Source organism: Vitis riparia, chromosome 19 (assembly GCF_004353265.1).
Source record: "Vitis riparia cultivar Riparia Gloire de Montpellier isolate 1030 chromosome 19, EGFV_Vit.rip_1.0, whole genome shotgun sequence".
In the NCBI taxonomy this organism is placed as follows: domain Eukaryota; kingdom Viridiplantae; phylum Streptophyta; class Magnoliopsida; order Vitales; family Vitaceae; genus Vitis; species Vitis riparia.
Genome location: NC_048449.1, coordinates 454,073 through 473,369, shown reverse-complemented (window position 1 = coordinate 473,369; position 19,297 = coordinate 454,073). Strand labels below are relative to the sequence as shown.

The 19,297-nt window shown below is 33.7% G+C and overlaps 1 protein-coding gene and 1 pseudogene across 8 annotated transcripts; both read left to right on the top strand.

The window, feature by feature from the left end:
• Window positions 1-12,100, top strand: LOC117908800 (probable leucine-rich repeat receptor-like serine/threonine-protein kinase At3g14840). 8 transcript variants are annotated; one of them, XM_034822562.1, is made up of 25 exons: window positions 2-212; window positions 308-476; window positions 2,552-2,623; window positions 2,728-2,796; window positions 2,914-2,985; window positions 3,082-3,153; window positions 3,270-3,341; window positions 3,458-3,529; window positions 3,623-3,694; window positions 3,785-3,856; window positions 3,940-4,011; window positions 4,858-4,929; window positions 5,479-5,544; window positions 6,310-6,369; window positions 6,476-6,511; window positions 6,666-6,706; window positions 7,205-7,584; window positions 7,804-7,999; window positions 8,790-8,939; window positions 9,172-9,290; window positions 9,405-9,615; window positions 9,738-9,975; window positions 10,253-10,403; window positions 11,358-11,651; window positions 11,682-12,100. In XM_034822562.1, the coding sequence occupies exons 1-25, from the start codon at window positions 116-118 to the stop codon at window positions 11,778-11,780; spliced, it is 3,024 nt and encodes a 1,007-aa protein (XP_034678453.1). In that variant the 5' UTR covers window positions 2-115; the 3' UTR covers window positions 11,781-12,100. The 8 variants fall into 8 exon arrangements, with proteins under 8 accessions (XP_034678459.1, XP_034678453.1, XP_034678452.1 ...); XM_034822568.1 differs by lacking the exons at window positions 11,358-11,651; window positions 11,682-12,100 and adding an exon at window positions 10,491-11,073 and having other exon boundaries at window positions 1-212; XM_034822561.1 differs by having other exon boundaries at window positions 11,358-12,100.
• A 2,035-nt stretch (window positions 12,101-14,135) lies between these two features.
• On the top strand, window positions 14,136-18,513 carry LOC117908811 (annotated as a pseudogene).
• Window positions 18,514-19,297: the final 784 nt, after the last annotated feature.

The window sequence follows — 19,297 nt, the reverse complement described above, 5'->3', positions numbered from 1 at the left end:
TCTCTCTCCTCCTGTACACGACGAAGACCCTCTTACCACAAATTATTAATCCTCATCCATCATCTAGTGCTCCTCCAAACCCCAAGCCCTCCTCCTCTGCAACAACCCTAAAACCATGCCCTCCATTAACAGCCTTCTCTCTTCTTTACTCATTGCCTTCACTTTCTTCACAACTCTCACCTTCTCTGCAACTCTCCTCCCAACTAATGAAGGTGATACTACCATTCATTCTACCTCATTTTTCATAGTTCTATATATATATATATATACTCTCAAAAATCAATCTTATTATTATTACACTTTACAGTGGAAGCTCTGCAAGAGATCGCGAAAACTCTGGGGAAGACGGACTGGAACTTCAGTGCGGATCCATGCGGCGGCGAGTGGGGTTGGGCGACGAAGAATCCGGTGAAGGGGTCGGAAAATGCTGTCACTTGTAGCTGCACCAACGACACTGTTTGCCATGTTGTTAGCATGTAAGTTAATTAAACTTCCATTTATTTGCTCAATTTTTTTAGTTACTAAAAAGATTTGAGTCAAGTTTAATTCCAATTCAATTAAGAAAACAAACAATAATCATTGGATTATAAAATAAAGTTTTTATTTCAAGTATACTTTATATATTATTGAGTAATTTCATTATCAAGTAAGATCGCTTTTGTCGAGCTTAATAATATTATATTCGAATTTTCTTTTTTTAATTGGTAACGATGGTGTTAAAATAATTAAAATTTAAGTAATATTTATTTTCAATTTAAAATCTAAATATGTCTGAATTAGTATAAATTTTGAATCATATAACTCAAAAAATGAAAGTAAAATATTTCAAAGTTTATTAAAACTTAAAATAAAAAATAAAAATTTTAGGTTATGTTTAATTCTCATAAAATTTAAAGAAAATGTAAAAAAAAAATGGAGAAAAAACTAGAAAGAAAAAATTAAGAAAAACAAATAATAGATTTAAGTTTAATAAATTATTTTATTGCTTATTCAGACTCATTTTCCTTATTTCCCTCTATTATATAAAGATGAAATAATTTCAAAATATATAAAATTTTGATAAATTTTAGTTATATTTGATTTTTTTAAATATTTTTTATGGTTAAATTAAATATAAGAAAACTATTTTCTTTTATCATTTTTTTTTCTTTTTTTAGTATTTTTCGGGAAATAAACATAACTTTAATATAATATAATTTATGTATTTTTTGGTTCATACTATTTTCATTTTTTTTAATACCAAAACACATTCCAATTATTTTAGAATATGTTATAGATGAAAATAAATTAATGTGAAATATTTTATTGAAGGACTATATATGGAATAGTTGGCTTCCACTCTCCACCCTAATTTACCTAACTTATATAAAAAGAAGGTTTTAATATTAATGACCATATTTAGTGAATAAATAAATTTCGTTTTAATATTTACATTTGAATATCATAAGGATTTATAATATTAAGTACTCTTTTATTTTATTTTTCCAATGGTTTTTTTAATATTTCTATCATATAATTTAAATATATATATATAACATATTTATATAATATAATTTTATTTATTTATAATAATAAGTTACGTAGGTGGCCGTCCAATAATTTCAGAGTGTTGCCATTCTGGGATGTTAGGACAAAGTTCGCAAGGAGAATCTTATCATGTGGGCCCATATATATATATATAACATATTTATATAAAATAATTTTATTTATTTATAATAATAAGTTAGGTAGGTGGCCGTCCAATAATTTCAGACTGTTGCCATTCTGGGATGTTAGGACAAAGTTCGAAAGGAGAATCTTATCATGTGGGCCCAATTACGAACTCAGGTCCAATGGGCCTACCTATTTTATGTCGGCAGCCTAGTGGCTAGTGAGGCTGGGCCCTTGGGGAACCTATCCTGGTTTAAATCAAGACCATTGAATATGTATCGTGAGATATAATGAAATTTAAATATAAACAAATAAAATTATAATATAAATACTAAAACTTAAAAATGTATACATAACACCCTATGAATCTAGTTTCTTGAATTGTGTTTGGATCAAGTTAAGCTTTTTACTAAGTTAAAATTTTAGAATATATTTGAAAATCATTTTTGAAAATAGTTTTTAATTTAAAAATATATAAATATGCTTTAATATTAATGTATTTGGTATGAGAAAAATGTTAAGGAAATAAAATAAATAAATAAAAAAATTATTTTTTATATTTACTTTTTTATGAAAAGTATAAAAGAAAATTAAATATAATTAAAATTAATTAAAAATTTATATATTTTAAAATTATTGAACTTTTATATAAAAGAGATAAAATATCTTAATAAATTTAAAATAATATATAAAAATAATTTATTAATTTTAAATTAATTTTTTATTTTCTTTCAAATTTTATTACTTTTATTTTTTCTTGTATTTTTCCTTAAAATTTTTAAGGAACGACCTAGTCTAATTTTTTTTTTTTTTTATAGAATATTTGAAAAATAATTAAAAAATATACAAATCAATCATGAGGTAGTTAATAACCGTTAACGTGAGTATTTATCTATTGTAGAGTCCTCAAGACTCAGAATCTCCCGGGATCTCTCCCACCAGAGCTGGTGAAGCTTCCTTACCTCCAAGAAATGTGAGTATTTCTCTTAATTTCTCCGCCAATTTTGGCATCACCCATTTCTTCAATTACCCATTTAGGACTTCAACTAACTTAACCGTAATTCATCTCCGTCACAGTGACTTGACCCGCAACTACCTCAACGGTTCAATCCCTCCAGAATGGGGTACAATGCAGCTAGTAAACATGTATGCTTTCTCTCCATCTATGTATATATAGTTGAAATTTTGATGGCTTATTCAATATGAACCTTTAAGCATTTCATTTTATTTTTTTTTGAATTTGGTATGTGGGTGTTGTTGCAGTTCTCTGATGGGAAACCGGGTAACGGGTTCGATTCCCAAAGAGCTTGGAAACATCTCTACTCTTGCAAACCTGTGAACTTCTAATTACCCATTTGTTTCCCTTTTCAGTGTGTGATCTTTTATGAATTATTGTTTTTGATGCAAAAATTTTGGATTTGATATGCGTAGAATCGTAGAGTCCAATCAGCTTTCAGGGGTTCTTCCTCAGGAGCTTGGGAATCTGTCCAGTATAGAGAGAATGTAAGACCCTTTTGTTTGTAGATTTTGCCAATTATGGGTGTTACCGGCTTTTATTTTTTTATTTTTTATTAACGCTGATGGGTTTATTGGTTTGGTTGTATTTTTCGTTGTTGAAGACTTCTTGCCTCAAACAACTTCACTGGGGAGTTACCAGAAACATTTGCAGGGCTTACCACATTGAGGGACTTGTAAGATTTTGAAGTGTCTTTTCTTTTTGTTGGGTTTTTGTATGCATGAATTAGCATCCATTTTTTTGTTAATTCTGATAGTGGGGCTATTGGTTCTTTGTTTTAATTCAATGCAGTCGGGTTGCAGATAATCAGTTCACAGGAAAGATACCCAATTTTATACAGAACTGGACAAAACTTGAAAAATTGTGAGAACTTTGCTGAATCTGATGTTTGAGTTGGTATGAGTGGCATGATTTCATTTATAATCACATATTCTAATTGAAATTTGCTACCGACAGAGTGATTCAAGGGAGTGGTTTCAGTGGGCCGATTCCTTCTGGCATTGCCCTTTTGACAAATATAACTGACTTGTGAGTAAAGCTCTCCTATGCCATAGCTCTGATAATTTATATGGATTGAAATTATTATATTTTTATTTTTTATTAAATTTCTATTTGCAGGAGAATCAGTGACCTGAATGGAACTGAACCAACTTTTCCACCATTGAGTCATATGAGAAACTTGAAAACACTGTGAGTAGATTGCCCTTTATAATACACAGTACATAGAATATATTTCCGAGATTTTTGGTGATATATATTTGATTTGATTGCAGGATATTGAGGAGTTGCAGTATTGTTGGCCCGCTACCTGATTACCTTGGGGAAATGGCAAAATTGAAAACCCTGTCAGTATATATTTAGTATCTTTTCCCCTTTACCTCTTGCAGACTAATTGTTAAGATTCTTTGAAACATGTTTTTCTACTAATTCAGAGATTGTTTCATGCTATGACTTCTTGCATAGCTTGTGATATTCCTTGAGAGGTTACTGCATCTGTGTGTTATGACTAATTTGGATTTTGAATAAGCTGCTTAGAGCTTGCATTGTTTGTATGAATAGATAGAAAATAAGACCCTGGAGACATGTCGAGTAGGCTCCTAGTAGTCTGGCTTTTCTATAACTTCATAAATGCTTCTTTGAGTGTCATATTCACTGCTAAGTAGGAGCCTGCTTGTTGCATGGGCTCACAGATTGCTATTTGCACTTGCCTATTCAGCATGTATGTTTCATGACGTATCAAGTAAAAATTGATAAATAGCCATTTTGTCTCTCTGAAGTGGATGGCTTTTTAAGTTTAGTTGTCATAATTTCTGGATCTAGATTCTTAATGGGACAAAATGTGGAAAGGGAATCTTTACTCGGAGATAATTTAGACCATCTGAAATGCACCTAGAGTAGTATTTTGAGCCAAGAAGAAAAACAGATGGTCAATGTATAAGCTGCCAGTATCCAGTGACAAGTGGTAATCATAAACGGTTATGTGGTGGAAGGAGCTTGAGACATAGCTCCTACTTTGTATCATTTGGCTTATTAAGAAATTGTTCTGATGCATACACAATTCCATAAACTTCATATTTGTTCATTTCAGCATGTCATTTTGGTTTCTTGGTATTGTTTTTCCATTCTCAGGTGTTCGACTCTTTCAGGGTAGAGCAATTTTTAATGCATTCTGTTTATAAATTCTCCTGCAGAGATCTGAGTTTTAACAAACTAACTGGAGAAATTCCAAGCAGCTTTGTCGGTCTATCAAAGGCAGATTACATGTAAGCAGTGTATTTTCATATAAAAATTTCTTCTTTAGGTTTTGACAACTATTCAAGCTGATTCCAAGGGGTGAAATTACCTAATAATCGACAGACTGAAATGAAAAACCAATGTAATGACCTAAATGAACCAAGAAAGCTTCGAGGACGTGGAGTTGGATTGATTTTAAGACTAAACCACATTGGTTGGGCTTCAGTACTGAATTTGAAAGATGAGTTTAATGGTCTAAATGAAGAAAGAAGTCCAATGTGCTACAAGTAAAGGTTAATCTAAATGACCAAGTTAATTGCCTAAATGAAGCAGGAGATTTTAGAGCCTAGGATCAAATTGATTGAGTGTCTAAATCACATATGTTGGATTTAAAAGCCTTCATAAAACACTGAATAAAGAGCCAATTGACAGATGAATTCATTCTGATTGATTGAAAACTAATTTTGGTCCTTGAAGGGGGAATTACTAGTAAATTTTTCCTATCATGCTTCAGATGTTACTCTAGTGAAGAAAACTACTTGAGCAATACTAAAGTTGGACAACTCAATGTTATGTAGGTATTTTACCGGAAACATGCTAACTGGAGCCGTGCCTGATTGGATGCTGAAAAGAGGAGACAACTAGTAATTTTTTTTCTCAAATGCTTTATATATTGTTGTGGCTATGTTTGTTTGTTTCTACTCATCACATGTTGAACCATCAATTTGCTTTTATTACTTTCTTGCTTCTATTTTTTTTTTTTATTAGTTTTAATGGGCATTCATTTGCATCCTTACATCAAATAAATTTGGTTTTGAATGTTGATTCTATGTTTTGCCATGAATTTTGATTATCGATTAATTTTTCAAATATTTGGGTAGCAAACATTCTGTTAGTTCTAAAATTTGGAAGAGATAATTGTTCTTTTATTCTGTGCTATTAAGGAATCTGATTAAAACTGTTCATGCTTTGTACGAGAAGACATAATACAGAATTTTCCTCATTCCTTTACATAAACAATAGTTGCACATTGAAAACTCTTGCCACAAAAAGCAATAAGTCGTATTTCTGCTCCCTTTTGCATATAACTTGGATTCTAGACAAAAAAGAGGGTGATATGTGAGGATGGATAGATGGATTGTAGAGTATTTTAGGCTTGGGGGAATAGTTCTTTGCACTATAGCTCAAAGTGGTTTAGGACCACTCCTAAAGGAACTACTGAGCTATTGGTTGTGTGTTGCATGGCTAATGGCACAAGACACTTCATTTCTTGGGTTATTTAGAAATAAGGTTCAGATAATCAAATACCATGTATGCAATTTCTGTTCATGTGTATGCATGATTTATTAACTTGATGTTCATTTTGCATGCAAAACTATGATGAATTAAACTGTGAATACTGTGTGCAGTGATCTTTCATACAATAACTTTACTAGTGAAAGCTCAAGAGGATGTCAAGAACGGAGTGTGTAAGAATACTCTTATATAACATAAGATATTTCTTTTCTGTATTATTTGCTGTGTAAAATCATCTGTTTAGCATCTAAACTTTCAATATTGTGATATTTTCTACAGAAATTTGTTTGGAAGCTCATCAGGAGGAAATAACTCGCGAGTTTCTAATTACCATTTTAATTATTTTAATAAATAAATGTTTTCTGAAGCCAATATTTTTTTTTAGCACTACGATTCTTTCCTTGTCATGTAATATTCTAATATGATGTTGTGATGCTGACTTTTGCTGGGCATTACGTTGTTTTCTCAGTGGAATTGTCTCGTGCTTGAGAAGCTTTAATTGCCCAAAAAGTAAGTTTAAATATCATATGCTATCTTGACATTGTTAATTAAGAAATACAAAAGAATGAAATTAAGGGAAGAATATAAAGGGATTTTAGAATGTCATCAATTTCACTTTCCATAACTTGAGATGAGTCTGATTAAGCTTCAACTCAAAATTTGTGCTTCTAGTGTTGATAAAACACTGATCAGACCAGCTTTGTAGAGGACCCACATTTCAGCACACCATGTCTCAAAATCTCTTCAAGATAGGCATTCTCCTTTCTTGTGCTTTGCCCTGTGCATTTAGGGTACTGCTAATGCATTTGGGGTTGAAATCTTTCCATTGGATCACATGGTCTATTAAAAATGGATTGGTATATAGTCCAAAACAGTGTCACGAGTTTGCTGATTAAAGTAAAAGTTCGGGAAGGGTGGTTAATGGATGTATTTTCTTGTACCTTTTTCTAAATATCCTTTTTCTTTGCCTGTTCAATTTCACCAATCTATTGTAGCTTTTTTTTCCAGAGTTTTACTCCATGCACATAAATTGTGGTGGAAAAGAAGTAATTGTTGATGGAAATACCACATATGAAGATGACACAGATTCTGGTGGACCATCAAAGTTCTATCAGAGTAGAACAAACTGGGCATTCAGCAGCACAGGTCACTTCATGGACGATGACCATCCTACAGACTCCTTTATTGGGACAAACGTGTCTAGACTCACCATGGAAAATTCTGGACTGTATACAACCGCACGCCTCTCCGCCCTGTCTCTCACTTATTATGGATTCTGTCTGGAAAATGGAAACTACACAGTAAAGCTTCACTTTGCAGAGATCACCTTTACTGATGACAAAACATATAGCAGCCTTGGAAGGCGTTTGTTTGATGTTTATGTTCAGGTGATGAATCACATTACTTCCATGTTCACCAACCAAAGTTCTAATTTTAAAAAGTACTAAGAAACTTCAGCATTTTGGATTCAAGCCATTTTGAGTTCTTGACTTTAACTTATATAAAAATTCAACTTTTTTGCACAAAGTTTTAGAGAAATCTTGGGACACCGTTTCAATTTATAGCACCTTGAAAATTTCAGTTGTAATTGGAGTGGTTTGTTGCAGGATGAGCTAGTTCTCAAGGATTTCAATATTGAGGATGAAGCAAGGGGTGTTAGCAAGGAAATCTTAAAATTTTTTACTGCAATTGTGACTAATAATACCTTGGAAATTCGCTTCTATTGGGCTGGGAAAGGGACTACAGGTATCCCAGTTAGAGGAGTTTATGGTCCTCTTATATCAGCTATTTCTGTGGACCCTGGTATGTCACACATTTTCTGAGCTTGTTTTATGAATTTTCTTTATCATTATTAAAATGCATGATATGCATATTGAGCCCAAATCCTGCAAGCTTAAGCTTTCAGGAAAATTGGTAGTTGAACGTGATTTCAAAGCTTGGTTTGGGGGGAGGTCCTAGGTTTGATCCTTCTCTCCGCAATTTGCATTTCCTTTATTTGTTTGTTGAATAAAAATCCAAATTTTGTCTATCTTTGTCCATTGGATATGAATCCAAATTCTATTTCTCTCCACATGCGGGTAGTAAAGGAGGGTAAGGTTAAGCTTTTAGGAAAATTAGTAGTTCAACAATTTTGAATAGTTGGGATGTAAAAGGGTTTGTTCTTCTACTTTTTCTCAAATTACACATTTATTGTAGTTAAGTGATTTGGTTTAGTCTGCACAACTTCTCTTTTCTTTAGGGCACTTGGAACCAACATGGACATGATTCATTATTTTTTGAAGGGTTTAGCACAAGTATGTTTTGAGATATATATATATATATATATATATATATTTGGATGCTACCTATATTGCAGGAAATTTCATCGATCTGTATGTGGTGCTCTTCTGAAATTTTCCAACAGTTCAAGCATCTTTTCATGTTTATTTAGCTTCGACTCTCTGAAGAATTAATGTTGATAAAATATTTTTTGTTGTTAGCCCCTTTTTGCAGCATCACTAATGGTTGGATTTTGTTTTTCTTTGTGCCATCATTTGCCCAAAAGCATCCATTCCATCTGTGTATCTGTTCTAACTTTGTTTTCTTCTTGCAGATTTTATACCTCCTACCGAAAATGGAAGCAGTAGTATATCTGTTGGCGTTGTGGTTGGCATTGTGGCTGGAGTCATTCTTCTTGTCTTCCTGCTTATAGGTATCCTTTGGTGGAGAGGTTGCCTAAGGCGCAAAGATACGTTGGAACAAGGTATTGATTATGAAAATTTTTGTCTATCAAAACATTTGATTGTTGATGTCGTAGCAGTGGATTGGTTTGCTGGCATTCATGCCAAAACATGGTATCTAATCAGGGTTGATTTCTCTGGATGTAGAGGATACAGTTATAATCCATCAAAATCCTTCTCAAACTATTAGGAATGTAGAAATAATTGCAACTTTTTATTAGATATATTTCTTATCTAACTTGGCTTCTTCTACAGAGTTAAAGGGTCTTGATCTGCAGACTGGTTTGTTTACCTTAAGGCAAATTAAGGCTGCCACAAACAACTTTGATGCTGCCAACAAAATTGGAGAAGGTGGATTTGGTTCTGTTTACAAGGTATTCAGCACAATAATTAGTTTTCCCTCATTTTATGCATTTAAGCTGTTCAGTAAGCAGTTTGTTCTCATAAAACTTTATACTGAAGAGAAGACATTATTTCTCAAAATGCAGGGTGTCTTATCCGATGGCACCGTAATTGCAGTGAAGCAGCTTTCTTCCAAATCAAAACAAGGAAACCGTGAGTTTGTGACTGAGATAGGCATGATTTCTGCTCTTCAACATCCTCATCTTGTGAAGCTCTATGGCTGTTGTATAGAAGGAAATCAGTTGTTGCTGATATACGAGTACATGGAAAATAACAGCCTCGCTCGTGCTTTGTTTGGTCTGTATTTGTCACATCTGCTTACATGTTTTACTCAATTGCTTCTGCTATAAAACTACATGTATATGAACTTGTGTGATTGTGCTTCTTACATCTAAGTTTTTGTTGATATGATGATTTAGGCCCTGAAGAATGTCAATTACAATTGGATTGGCCAACAAGACACAGGATCTGTGTTGGCATAGCAAGAGGGTTGGCTTATCTTCATGAAGAATCAAGGCTGAAGATCGTCCACCGAGACATCAAGGCCACAAATGTGCTTCTTGATAAGGATCTTAACCCCAAAATATCTGACTTTGGTTTGGCCAAACTTGATGAAGAGGATAACACCCACATTAGCACGCGGATTGCCGGTACATTGTGAGTCACTATCTCCTGATTTTTAGTTAATGGGCTTTTCCTTTCTTTTGAATGGATGTCAATGGTTTTTTACTGCTTCAGAATTCAGGTAACCAAGATTTTTATGGCTGTGATAATTTCGGTATCATTATTTATCTTTCTGTTTAGCTCAAATAGGAAGCAGTGGCACTATTATCACTTTGGAAACCACATCCTAGAATTTTTTGCTTTTGATCTCCAGTGTTTATCCTTCATTTCAAATGGAAAATTTGTGTAAAATCATGCTCTCATTTTGCAGTGGATATATGGCACCTGAATATGCAATGCGGGGCTATTTAACCGACAAAGCAGATGTTTACAGTTTTGGAATTGTTGCCTTGGAAATTGTCAGTGGAAGAAGCAACACTACTTATAGGCCAAAAGAAGAATGCACCTATCTTCTTGATGGGGTAATTTTGACAACATTCTTTCTTGCATTTGTCGTCTCTGAATTTTCTCATTCTTATCCATTTAGGCTGATTGCATAATTTTAACAGCATGGTTTGTTATTTGTGTCGGGAAGCATCTTCAAGGATGGATGGCCTCATCATTCAAACTACAAGCTGTAAAACCTGTTGAGAACCCGGAGTATAAATTTATCCCCTCACACTGGTTCTGTCTAACACTTCCTACAGCCAAAAGACATGTTTTAACCTCGTTTTGAAATAGGCAGTTCCGCATAACAGTAGCAGGTCATGCTGCTGTTTTAGCAGATCTGCTAAGTGAAGCAACTTAACTAGAACCGACCAAGGACTAGCTGCTTTCCCAGCCTGATCAAAGTGGAAGTGAATAGGATCCAAATCATGAACCCCTAACCATGGCTCTTGAATTATATATATATATATGTAGTCATCACATAATGGCAACTACATTTTCCTATCTTTGGCCGAAGTTATATTCTGATTCATGGCATCCTTTGGACCATTTTCCTAGTTCATGACTCTATATGGATCAAATAGGCTCTCTTGAACAAAAATTTGCTCAGACAAACCGAAATTGCCCCAATACTACTAATACTTACATGTATTGCTTCCTTTTCAACCTTAAATGAAGAAGCAGGTAGTATAATGACTTCAATTATATTGTGTGGTATTACCGTATTAGTAATAAGACGTCATCCAGGACCTGCCTGGACCACTCTGAGGAAACTCCTATATTAGCATGCCTCTTTCTGGGTAGCAGGCTAGCTGGGCATATTCCATTCATTACATATCAAATTTTGATCTCATTCAATGTGGTTGTGGCATTTCCATGGCTTCATTCAGCATATGTTGAAACAAATAGTCTTGCAGCCTGAGTCCCTATTGCTTGAGTTAAACACGAGCAATTCTCTTATTGGATTTTCTTTCTTTCTCAACTTCTAGGCACTGTCTTTAAAAGAGAAGGGGAGCTTAATGGATCTAGTTGACCCCAGATTGGGCCCAGACTTCAACAAGGAAGAGGTCATGGCAATGCTCAACATAGCTCTCCTGTGCACGAACATCTCTTCAGCAGTCAGGCCAGCTATGTCATCAGTTGTGAGCATGCTTGAAGGCAGAACTGCTGTTCAGGACATCGTTTCTGATCCCAGTGCTCCTAGTGATGACTTAAAGCTCAAGGAGATGAAGGAGCATTATCGCCTCATCCAAGAAGAGAGCATGGGCGTGAGCGAGAGCAAGGCTCAGAGCATGGGCGTGAGCGAGAGCAAGGCTCAGAGCATGCCGGATGGGCCATGGACTGCTTCTTCATCCATCCCTGATCTCTACCCAGTCAACTTGGATTCTGAATATTTGGAGAAGAGAGATTAAATGTTGGCTTTCAATTCTTCTTTGTGTTCTTCTTTGACACCATTTATGAAGGCGGGTGCATAGCATTTCTTTGAATTTGTATAAATATTTTCATGTCCTGTAATCCATAGGTTTTACAGACAAAAGTTTTCAATTTGATAAAAAATGTATGTTTGGGAAATATGTTTAAGTTGTGTATGAAAGAAAGGCTTCTTCATCAACTATGAAGCTTTTGTGTTCATTCATCAAAGATTGTTGGTCAAAGGGACTTTTGGATTAATGGATATATTTCTAAGCTCAGAAAGAAGTTAGAACGAGTGAATATTTCTTTTTGACTTGTATTTTATTCCAATTGTTGTCTGACATTTATTTTAATCTTTAATTTTATCAATTATCTAGTCTAGTAGAAAAATTGACTGATACCCGATTCATTCTTCCTCTTGAATGTTCAACCTGATTGGGTTAGTTGGAAGCAAATCCAAACAGGAACTTGGTCTTGCTATGCATGAACAATAAATTAGACCAAAAGAATGACTTTCAAAACGTGTATTTGAATGTAAAAATAATGAAAACAATGTAAATATTTGAAAACATATGCTTTTATCTAATTGGATTTATTAAAAATATGCATACAAGTTTTGGAAAACAAAATTGAAAAAATGATGAAAACAATAATGGTGTTTTAGAGTCTGTTTGATAGTGATTCTATGAAACGCTTTTAATATTTTTAATACTTAAAATTTTTTATCATTTAAGTATTAGAAATATTAAAAACACTTTCTAAAATCACTCCCAAACGTACTCTTAATATAACTCTAAAACCATTTTGGAATATGATTACGCTCATGACCATCAAACAAGGTTTTAATATATTGAAAACACAAGGCAATCCAAATTGATAATTTGATAAGGTCTTAACTTTTCTTTGAAATTTAATATTTGAATGATATTTTATTATTTTACATCAATTTTTTTTTTAAATTTTAGACAAATCAAAACTTATTTACACTTGATATGAAAAGAATAGACAAACTAGCATAATCATGGTTAATTAGTAATAATAATAATAATAAAATCGTTTATCAATTCCATCTATTGAATTTAGTGATAAAGCCATTAATCCTTCATTGATGCTTCCAACTTCCAAACCATAGAGTAGGATAGTCAACCAAAAAACTTTTCAATTAAGGCAAATTGTACTTATCTTTTTTTTTATTATTATTATTATTTTTCAATTTGTACCATCTAATAACATGACAAATCATTATTGAGTAGATAAAAAATAAAAAAACTCTCTTTCTCTCTCTCTCTCTCTCATTGTTTTTATAAGGCTTAGAAGTAGGGTAATTTTGTGTAGAGTTAGAAACCCTTCTTTAGCATAAATATTTAAAAAGAGAATCACATGAGTAAATTCCATTTGGACAAATCTTTAAGTTTTTACAATTTTCTTTTTAAAATTTTAATAAAATAGGTATGTGAAATTAAAAAAAATAAATTCATCCCATCTTCTTCCCCTCTTTAATTCAAATTCAATAAAATAAATATAAATAAATAACATAATAACATAGTTAAAGAAAGAAAGGTGACATAAGATTAGTGGTTGAGCAAGAGGAAGAAGACAAGCATGGACCTAAAAGCCATTAATGGAGCAAATGAGTATGAGACAAATTACAAATAAACGAAATGTAAGTGAATTACAAAATAATGAGATAAAATTATAAAAGTGGTATATTGAGATTGGTTTAATTTTTGGTAGGTATCAATTTGACACTATCGAAGGACTCATAGTTACATGAATTCAAAATTTTAAGAAATCCAAAAAAATGAAAAAAGAAAGAAAAAGTAGTTATCCCATGGAGAAAACGAAACCAACCAAGGGCCTCTCATTGGCTGAGTTTTGGTCAAAAGTCCACACGACACCTTATTATCCAGGGCATCTCCTGTACATATTAATATATTATCACACCATAGTGACCATACATGACAACACACCCAAAGTTCTCCTTTCCTCTTTTAAAAAACAGAGACAAATCACTTCCTCATTTACCCACATTGAAACATTACTCTCTTTCTACATCCTCCTTCTTTTGTCTATATATTAAATAGAAATCTTGAGACATGGGATGGGAAATGGGAAATGGGTCTTTACTAGAGTGGAATTCCACACAAAACCCATCTCTGTTTCTCTCTCTTGGGGAGCTTGAGATTGAGAAATGGGTTCATGGGTTCAGGGTGTTTTGTTCATTTTGTTGTTGTTGTCTGTATTGGAAATGCGGTTGGGAGTGGGAAGATGTGTGATTTTTTTCAAGGGATATGGGTTAGGGATGAGACATATCCTCTGTACAAGGCGGAGGAATGCCCATTCATAGAGAGGGAGTTCAATAGCCAGAGGAATGGGCGCATGGATGATTTGTATCTCAAGTTCAGATGGCAGCCCCAGGGCTGTGCTTTGCACAGGTAAATCCTCTCTCTCCCTCTCTCTCTCTCTCTCTCCCTCTCTCCCTCCCTCTCTCTCTCTCTATGAGTTGTGTATTGGTTCCTCCTCTCTATGATTTGTGTGTTGGTATGGTTTTGTTCTTATTGGTTTTCTGCTCTTCTCTCTGATTTGTGTATTGGTTCCTCGTGGTGCGTGCAATACTTGGTTCAGTGTGGAGTGAATGGATTTATAGGCAATTTCAAGGAATATTTCTCACAAAATGCAAACTAATTTTCACTTTGAAAGAATAAATCCTTTTCAAAGAAAACCCATTTATATTTTATGGAAATAGCATGTTTAGTCCACACTTTTAAATAATAATAATAACAAAAAACCCTCTAAAAAAATCATTCGAATTTCATATATTCTAACGTAAAAATAATATTTATTAAACTCAAATTATTACTTATATAAATATCATTAAATGGTAATAACTCCGAACTACTTTTACTTTTTATTCATTATTGTTGTCTATGTTTTTGTAGTAGCTTTTTAATAATTAGGGTATCAGATTGCATTTCCTTTGTTTGTTTGAATCCAAATTTTGTCTATCTTTGTCTATTGGGATATGAATCCAGATTTTGTTTGTTCCTCCACCTGTGGGCATGGGACCACACATGAGGGAGCTTAAGCTTAAACATTTAGGAAAATTGGTAGTTCAACAATTTTGAATAGTTGGTATGCAAAAGGGTATTGTTCTTCTACTTCTCAAATTACACATTTTTTTAGTTTAGTGACTTGGTTCAGTCTGCGCAACTCCTCTTTTCTTTAGGGCACTTGGAACCAACATGGACATGATTCATTATTTTTTGAAGGGTTTGGCACAAGTCTGTTTTAATATATATGGAATCTCAAATGATTCTTCTTTGATGCTACCTATATCATGGGAAATTTCATCGCTCTTTATGTGTTGCTCTTCTGAAATTTGCCAACAGTTTGAGCATCTTTTCATGTTTATTTGACTTTGACTCTGAAGAATAAATGTTGATAAAATATTTTTTGTGATTAGTCTCTTTTTGCAGCATTACTAATGGTTGGATTTTGTTTTTCTTTGTGCCATCATTTGACTAAAAGCTTCCATTCCATCTGCGTATCTGTTCTAACCCTGTTTGCTTATTGCAGATTTTATACCTCCTTCCAGAAATGGCAGTACTAGTATATCTGTGAGCGTTGTGGTTGGCATTGTGGCTGGAGTCATTCTTCTTATCTTCCTGGTTATCGGTGTCCTTTGGTGGAGAGGCTGCCTAAGGCGCAAAGATACATTGGAACAAGGTATTGATTATGAAAAATGTTGTATATCAAAACATTTCATTGTTGATGTCATAGCAGTGGATTGGGTTGCTGGCATTCATGCCAAAACATGGTATCTGATCAGGGTTGATTTCTCTGGATGTAGAAGATACAGTTATAATCCATCAAAATCCTTCTAAAACTATTAGGAATGTAGAAATAATTGCAACTTTTTTTTAGATATATTTCTTATCTAACTTGGCTTCTTCTACAGATTTAAAGGGTCTAGATCAGCAAACTGGTTTGTTTACCCTAAGGCAAATTAAGGCTGCCACAAACAACTTGGATGCTGCCAACAAAATTGGAGAAGTTGGATTTGGTTCTGTTTACAAGGTATTCAGCACAATAATTAGTTTTCCCTCATTTTATGCATTTAAGCTGTTCATTAAGCAGTTTGTTATCATAAAACTTTATACTGAAGTGAAGACACTATTTCTCAAATGCAGGGCCTCTTATCGGATGGCACCGTAATTGCAATGAAGCAGCTTTCTTCCAAGTCAAAACAAGGAAACCGTGAGTTTGTGAATGAGATAGGCATGATTTCTGCTCTTCAACATCCTCATCTTGTGAAGCTCTATGGCTGTTGTATAGAAGGAAATCAGTTGTTGCTGATATATGAGTAAATGGAAAATAACAGCCTCGCTCGTGCTTTGTTTGGTCTGTATTTTTCACATCTGTTTACGTGCCTTACTCAATTGCTTCTGCTATAAAACTACATGTATATGAACTTGTGTGATTCGAGTGCTTCTTACATCTAACTTTTGGTTGATATGGTGATTTAGGCCCCGAAGAATGTCAATTACAATTGGATTGGCCAACTAGACACAGGATCTGCGTTGGCATAGCAAGAGGGTTGGCTTATCTTCATGAAGAATCAAGGCTGAAGATCGTCCACCGAGACATCAAGGCCACAAATGTGCTGCTTGATAAGAATCTTAACCCCAAAATATCTGACTTTGGTTTGGCCAAACTTGATGAAGAGGATAACACCCACATTAGCACCCGGATTGCTGGTGCATTGTGAGTCACTATCTCCTGATTTTTAGTTAATGGGCTTTTTCTTTCTTTTGAATGGATGTCAATGGTTTCTTACTCTTTCAGAGTTCAGGTAATCCAGATCTTTATGGCTGTGATAATTTCAGTATCATTATTTATCTTTTCGTTTAGCTCAAATAGGAAGCAGTGATACTGATATCACTTTGGAAACCACATCCTAGAAATTTTTGCTTTTGATCACCAGTGTTTATCCTTCATGCAAATGGAAAATTTGTGTAAAATCATACCCTCATTTTGCTGTGGATATATGGCACCTGAATATGCATTTCGGGGCTATTTAACTGACAAAGCAGATGTTTACAGTTTTGGAATTGTTGCCTTGGAAATTGTCAGTGGAAGAAGAAACACTACTTATAGGCCAAAAGAGGAATGCATCTATCTTCTTGATTGGGTAATTTCGACAACATTCTTTTTTGCATATGTCATCTCTGAATTTTCTCATTCTTAACAGCATGATTTGTTATTTGTGTCGGGAAGCATCGTCAAGGATGAATGGCTTCATCATTCAAACTACAAGCTGTAAAACCTGTTGAGAACCCAGAGAATAAATTTATCCCCTCACACTAGTTCTGTCTAACACTTCCTATAGCCAAAAGACATGCTTTAACCTCATTTTGAAATGGGCAGTTCCACATAACAGTCGCGGGTCATGCTGCTGTTTTTGCCGATCTGTTGAGTAAAGCAACTTAACTAGAACCGACCAAGGACTGGCTGCTTTCCCAGCCTGATCAATGTGGAAGTGAATAGGATCCGAATCATGAATCCCTAACCATGGCTCTTGAATTATATATATAAAAATATAGTCACCACATCATGGCAACTACATTTTCCTATCTTGGGCTGAAGTTATATTCTGATTCATGGCATCCCTTGGACCATTTTCCTAGTTCATGATGCTATATGAATCAAATAGACTATCTTGATCAAAAATTTTCTCAGACAAATCGAAATTGCCCCAATACTACTAATACTTACATGCATTGCTTCCTTTTCAACCTTAAACGAAGAAGCAGGTAGTATATGCTCCCATCCTGAATGACTTCAATTATACAAATTGTGTGATATTACTGTATTAGCAATAAGACGTCATTGGGACCTTCCTTGATCACTGTGAGCAAACCCCTATATTAGCATGCCTCTTTCTGGGTAGCAGGCTAGCTGGGCACATTCCATTCATCACATACCAAATATTAAACTCATTCAATGTGGTTGTGACATTTCCATGGCTTCATTCAGCATATGTTGAAACAAATAGAGTCTTACCACCTGAGTCCATATTGCTTGATTTAAACACAAGCTCTCTTTTTCTTTCTTGATTTCTAGGCACTCTCATTAAAAGGGGAGGGGAATTTGATGGATCTAGTTGACCCCAGATTGGGCTCAGACTTCAACAAGGAAGAGGTCTTGGCGATGATCAACATAGCTCTCTTGAGCACAAAGGTCTCTCCAGCAGTCAGGCCAGCCATGTCATCAGTTTTGAGCATGCTTGAAGGCAGAACCGCTGTTCAGGACATTGTTTCTGATCCCAGTGTTCCTAGTGATGACTTAAAGCTCGAGGAGATGAAGGAGCATTATTACTACACCCAAGAAAAGATCATGGGTGTGAGCGAGAGCATGCCAGACAGGCCATGGACTGCTTCTTCATCCATCCCTGATCTCTACCCAGTCACCTTGGATTTTGAATATTGGGAGAACAGAGATTAAATGTTGGTTTTCAATTCTTCTTTGTGTTCTTCTTTGACACCATTTATGTAGGTGGGTGGATAGTATTTCTTTGAATTTGTATAAATATTTTCATGTCCTGTAATCCATACGGTTTTACAGAAAAAAGTTATCAATTTTATCAAAGATGTATGTTTGGGAAATATGTTTCTGAGTTGTGTATGAAAGAAAGGCTTGTTCATCAATCTATGAAGCATTTGTGTTCATTTATCGGTTTTTGGCATCTTTAGTTTCTCTACAGATTTTGTGGCTTTGATGCTCTTTTCTTAACCTATTAGAGATAGTTTTTTAGTGGAAGATAAAGTCAAAGTCATAATTTTCAGTAAAATTATATTTAGACAACACTTCAGATATTATAAATGTATAAAAGCATTGAAGATTGTTCGTCAAAGAGACTTTTGGATTAATGGATATATTTCTAAGTTTGAAAACAAGTTAGAAGGAGATATCAAACTATTATTCTAATATACTTAATATATTTAATAATTTAAATTAAACTATTAAGTCATATTAAGTAAATAAGTCTATCATAAACTTCCGAGCCACAACAGCTTATAATTATATAACATATAGTTAAATATATTACATTATATTAATATTTAATGTAATATAATTGATTAAATAAAAAAAATATTTTTTAAACACATTTTTTACCCTCGATTACTTTTTATATATATATTTTAATGTATAGTTAGAAGCCTAGAATAGAAAGATTTAGCTTCGTCAACAAAGGGTGGCTGCTTCATTCTATTAAGCTAAAATACAAAAGTTCACACACCTTCTTTGAATCCCTTTTCATGGAAAGATGATATTATACACCCACTCCAATTTTATGAAAGAAAAAATCTAGATTTTAGAGGACTTGTTTTAAATATTATTAAAAAGAAAAAAGGAAAAAGATTTCATAATATTTAAATACCACCTTAAAAATTAAAATAAATAACATTTTCTTATGATAAAATTAAAGTTTTCATAGACTTTTTAAATGTAGTAC